Source organism: Equus caballus, chromosome X (genome assembly GCF_041296265.1).
Source record: "Equus caballus isolate H_3958 breed thoroughbred chromosome X, TB-T2T, whole genome shotgun sequence".
Lineage (NCBI taxonomy): Eukaryota > Metazoa > Chordata > Mammalia > Perissodactyla > Equidae > Equus > Equus caballus.
The window spans coordinates 71,797,736-71,803,421 of NC_091715.1; the positions used below are offsets into that span (position 1 = coordinate 71,797,736).

The 5,686-nt window shown below is 38.3% G+C and overlaps 1 protein-coding gene across 1 annotated transcript; it reads left to right on the top strand.

The window, feature by feature from the left end:
• Positions 1-2,467: 2,467 nt before the first annotated feature.
• Positions 2,468-4,622, top strand: LOC138921872 (trafficking protein particle complex subunit 13-like). The gene has a single exon (XM_070257515.1). The coding sequence runs from the start codon at positions 3,697-3,699 to the stop codon at positions 4,459-4,461; it is 765 nt and encodes a 254-aa protein (XP_070113616.1). The 5' UTR covers positions 2,468-3,696; the 3' UTR covers positions 4,462-4,622.
• Positions 4,623-5,686: the final 1,064 nt, after the last annotated feature.

Below are 5,686 nucleotides of genomic sequence, written 5' to 3' on the forward strand. Positions count from 1 at the left end.
ACCCACACAATTTGAAATCAACAATCCAAAGTAACATATGCACCCCTGTGTTCATTGCAGCAGTATTCACGATAGCCAAGACATGGAAGCAACCCAAGTGTCCATCGACCGATGATTGGATAAAGAAGATGTGGTATATACATACAATGGAATACTACTCAGCCAGAAAAAATGACAAATTCATCTCATTTGCAGTAACATGGAAGGACCTAGAGGGAATTATGCTAAGTGAAATAAGCCAGTCTGAGAAAGACAAACACCAGATGATTTCACTCATATGTGGAATATAAACAAGTACTGGGACAAAGAAAACAGTTCAGTGGTTATCAGGGGAAGGGGGATGGGTGTGCAGTGGGGTGAAGGGGAGCAGTTATGTGATGACAGTCAAGAAATAATGTACAACTGAAATCTCACATTGATGTAAATTATTATGGACTCAATAAAAAAAGCACTTTGACAGGTGAGAATATCACAGGTGAACATCTTGGTGGTGATTTTAAGTTTCTCTCTGAGACAGGCGAGTTTGTGCATGGGCCCTTTAAGACCCAGGTTTTTTCAGCTTTCCTCCGATAGCTCTTCTGGGGGTATTCCCTGCTGCAGTTAGTAGCCAGCAAAGACAGGTAGTAAGAGCTTCATCTCAGTTGTGCTGATTCTGAAGGATGCATATAGAGGTAATGAGCCCCCACTGAGGTCCCCACTTCTCCAGGGAGGGCTGCATACCTTAGGGTGGCTCCTGCCTGGCCAGCTGTGAAGGTCCGCTGCTCCTGAAGGTGGCTGTCTTTCTCTCCAGAAGGAATTTCTGCCTCTTCTGCCTCATCCAGCACTGTCCTTTGTTGTGGGAGTTCTTTTTATCCAGTTTTGAGTTTTCTATGCAGGGTAATTTTTCTGAAAACGGTTGTAACCTGGTTGTGTTTGTGGGAGGAGATGAGTTCAGAGTCTGCCTATGCCTCCATCTTGATGAGATCTCTAAGATGTTTTATGTAAAACTCATGGCAACCACAAGGAAGAAACCTCTGGTAGATACACTAAAGACAAATGACTTAAAGTATCCTATTACAAAAAAATCAACAAATCACAAAAAAGACAGCAAGAGAGAAACAAAGGAAGAACAACACAGAAAACAATTAACAAAATGGTAATAGGACGATCTTACCTATCAATGATTACTTTAAATGTACACGGATTAAATTCTCCAATCAAAAGACATAGAGTGGCTGAATGGATTAAAAAAATAAGATCCAACACTATGCCACCTATAAGAGACTCACTTTACCTTTAAGACCACATGTAGGCTGAAAGTGAAGGGATAAAAAAAAGATATTCCATACAAATGATAACTGAACAAGAGCAGAGGTGGCTATACTTAGACAAAATAGACTTTCAGTCAAAATCAGTCATGAGAGACAAAAAGGTCACTACATAATTATATAAGGGTCAATTATTCAAGAGAATATAACAAATGGAAATATATATACAGCCACCATTGGAGCACCTAAATGTGTAAAGCAAATATGAACACATCTAAAGGGAAATATAGACAGCAATATAATAACAGCAGGATAATTATATAATCCACCTAAACAATGGATAGATCATTCAAACAGAAAATCAATTATGAAACAGTGGACTTGAACAACACTATAGACCAAATGGACATTACAGACACATACAGACTTTCTATCCAACAACATCAGAATATACATTCTTCTCAAGCACACACAGAACATTCTCTAAAATAAATCATATGTTTGGCCACAACAAAAGTCTTAGAAAGTTAAGAAGATTGAGATCATATCAAGTATCTTTTCTGAACACAATGGTATGTAATTAAAAATCAATAGCAGGAGGAAAACTGGAATATTCACAATTTTGTGGAAATTAATTTCATTAATCAGGTGGATAGGATGGTCCATTCTGTGGATATCAGTCAGGCTTCTTCACTAGCCACACCTCTCATTTCCCAATGGGCTCATGAATAAAGTGGGTATGGTGGCAGGGATAGAGGTTATTGATAAATTTTGCAATGCATCAACTTTGCTAGGATGAACTACCCTCCCCAGAATTCCATGAGTTATACATTTCCAGTTGGAGTGGGCCACAAGGGAGATTCTCCCAAGATTCTGGAAGGTGGAAGGGAGGTAGCAGCCATGTGTGGTAGCATAAACACATTATTGCCTATCTGCTGAATCAACTCAGGACGAAGCAGCAGCGGGGCCAGTTATGCGTGTACAGCTCTAGGACAAAGGGCCCAGGCTTCTGCAGGATACTATCGCCACCAAACTCAAAGACATTGAGAACGGACATGAGTTTCAGACTATTCTGTTGTCTTCCAGCTTGTGTTCATGAGATTCCAGCCTTCTCATGATCTTCCCTTCCTGCCGGCCCTGTGGGCTTCAACCACTTGTATCAGAGGCAGAGACAGCATTACAGGGACTGCTAGCCCTCATAATTGCATAAACTAAATCTCTATAATAAGTATCTATATGTCTGTCTATCTATCTATCATCTATATCTCCTACTAGTTCTACTGCTCACATTGAACTCTGACTGATATAGGAGTTGTTTGGAGGCCAGGTCCTTTCCTTTGTGCCTCATTCTTCTTGATTGTTTCTGGGCCAGCCTGTACCTCTTAGCCTCAGTGATCACATCCAGTGGGTGTATTATTCATGTTTTCTTAAATTGTCTGTATTTTATGATGCTTTGACATCTTGCAGCCTTGATGGCCAGGGAGAGACTGCCCTTCCAAGGGCAAGCTAATTCCTCTAGGTAGCATATGACTGCCCTGTAAGAATGCCTTTCATATGCAAAGCAATTAGTCCAGAGCCTGTACTAACCAACTACCTCCTTTATGGAACTCTCACAGGTTGATCCACTATCTCCCTGCCTTACTATCACCTCAGGTACAGGTTTCAGGCAACTGGAGGAAGTCCCTACAACCAGGAGCCTGCTGACATTAAAACTAGCCAATCCTAATCTGATTACTCCTCTCTACCTTGCCTTTCTCACAGAAATCCCAATAAAGACTTGCATCCATGCATTCCTCTCACTCCTTCTGCCTCTTAACTGACCCTGGTGCATCTCCATGTGGCCCTATGTGGCATGCCATGCCCCCTTCTCTTGGGAACTATAAGTAATAAACTCTTCTTTCAAAAGCAGTTGTCTCCAAGTCTGTCATCTTTCTATACCTGATTAAAACTAACCCCAGGTGCTTTCTAAATCAGTGGGGCAAAATTCTTGTCAAAATGGAAGGGAATCCACCCAGACAGATCTTTCTGACACTCAAAATGATGCTGTCTAATAAGCATAGTTTATTCACCAACTTTCCAATCACATGTGGAAATAGTGACTTACCTGGTAATTTCTCTAACCAGCTCATGACAGGTGGCCCTCCACCAAAAATGTCAATGTTTGAAGAAAAGTTTGACTTCATCATAAATCCTTAGAAATACACTTCTGAGGGGAAAAAAATTCTATTTATATGTGAATTTCCAATGATTGCAATTAAGTTGTACAAAACCATATTGAAAACACTGATCAGACAAGTACTCAGCCTTTATATCTTTTGGTCTCCATGGCTACTGTGGTAGAACTTGCATCCAATTGTTGTGTCGATGATGTCATTCATGACAAAATAATGGACCCTGGAAGAGTTGCCTCTGTGGGTTAGGTATCTATTCAACACAGTGTGGAGGAAAGATGTTTTTTAGGAAACTGTGCTTATTTTCTTTCCTCACACCATTGGAAGTTAAAACCAAGTTTTATAGTTCAGAGATGAGTGATTTATTTCTTGAAGTCCAGATTCAGAATATTTCATCTTCAACTGTCTTTATACAAAAGGTTTCCTTAAAGCCATCTGAAATGTACACTGGGGCAGAATTAAATACCGTTAATCAGGCTGGAGAAGATGAGTGCACCTTTGGAACGAGACCAATTTTGCAGTCAATGGAAGGACGCCAGTATTTATACCACCTTCAGCTCAAGCAGGAATTTTCAGAGAAAGCTGGTACCATTAGGGGACTAACAGAAATGGGAAAATTGGACATAGAGTGGAAAAGAAATCCAGGTGAAATGGCAATACTACGGACAATCCAACTTGAAAGAGAGGCCCTAGTTTATGGAAACATGAAGCTATCTTTGGAGACAATCCCAGATACTGTAATTCTAGAAGAGCCTTTTCATATTACCTGTAAGATAACAAACTGTGGTGATAGGAAAATGAAATTGTTTTTGAAGACGTGTGATACAGATTCTATTCGTTGGTGTGGAAGTTCAGGAAGGTATCTTGGAAAGCTGCCACCAAATTCATCTCTCCACTTTACTCTGACACTACTGTCCTTAAAACTGGGCCTGCAAAGTGTCTCTGGCATATGGATAACAGAAAAGTTATTAAAGAAAACATATGTCTGTGATGATGTTGCAAAAGTCTGTGTAATATCTTCCATGATTAAAATGAAAAGCTGAAGAAAATTTCCAGTGTTATGCTTTCCAGGGAGTTTCACAAAGCTTATGTCAGCAACAAAATGATCAACTAATAGCAAATAAACAGGCAGATTATTTTCATTTACTTCCTTTGAGACCATAAATGCCTTTGAGAATTAAACATTCGTTGATTTCAAAAAGAACAATCTGTTGATTTTCATCTTATATAAAGTACTTCCTAATTCTACCCTTATATATTTCCTAATATTTATGACTTCATTAAGGTCATTACAGGTAGCCATTGCACTTTTTTTTTTTTTTGCAATGCAGCCACCATTTAAAAATGATTATTCCTGCTTTCCAGAAATCCTTAATAGCATTCCACACTTTCTGGTTCAGTAAAGCTGGCATTGAATCTAAAATCTTAGAAATATATTGATAATTTAATTAAAATAATTATTATGGGTTACTTGGTAAGACTTCAACTTATTCTTTTATTTTTTTCCTCTCTCCTTTTAAGTCAACAGAGAACTATTAATGACAGTGCTTAATATAATTCAGGATGGTCCTCATTATTTAAATTTTTTGACATTTTCTACTTGGAAAGGACACAATCTTTTCTAATAGTATTCCAAATTATTGGGGCTGTAATCTTGCATTTATGTGACACAATGAATTGGCTCTTTTTCATTTACTTGTTTTGGTAAAATTCTATGAACTGCAGAGTTGGTTTATTTTCATCAGTCGTTGTTCTTGCAGGGGCACTGGCGAATACTACTTGGATTACTCAGTTGGTTCTTAGCAATTAGCATAATGAGTTCTTCCCCTTTTATTCCAAGTCAAAAATCAGCCTTCTTTTTTTTATACTTAAAATGTGCCACTTCCTTTCTTAGGTAGATTTAGTGGATTCCTTTTGGTATGGGATCTGGAACTCTAAACCAAAATGTTCACCTAACCAATGAGTGGAAGAGCAAGGATGTGTTCCTACCTCTGTCTCCACAAAAACTGATCTCCTAATCATGGTTGAGGCTAGTATGATGAAGTATGTAATAGAATTTTTTCAATGCTATCTTTTTTTAAAAAATTATTCTCCTGTCTTGTATTCACATATCAGTTTTTCTTTAGAAGAATAAAACCATCACAGACAGTAGCTAATCATTGACTTTTGAGAATACAAGATCCATACTTCAATGATGATATTTTCCTTAAGTCTCTACCTCTCCACATTGCTTTTCTTTTAATGCTTAAGCATTAATTTCTCAGTGTA

Bases quoted from the DNA above. Each gene is read 5' to 3' on its own strand.
- LOC138921872 (XM_070257515.1), top strand. From the start codon at position 3,697: ATGTTTTTTAGGAAACTGTGCTTATTTTCTTTCCTCACACCATTGGAA.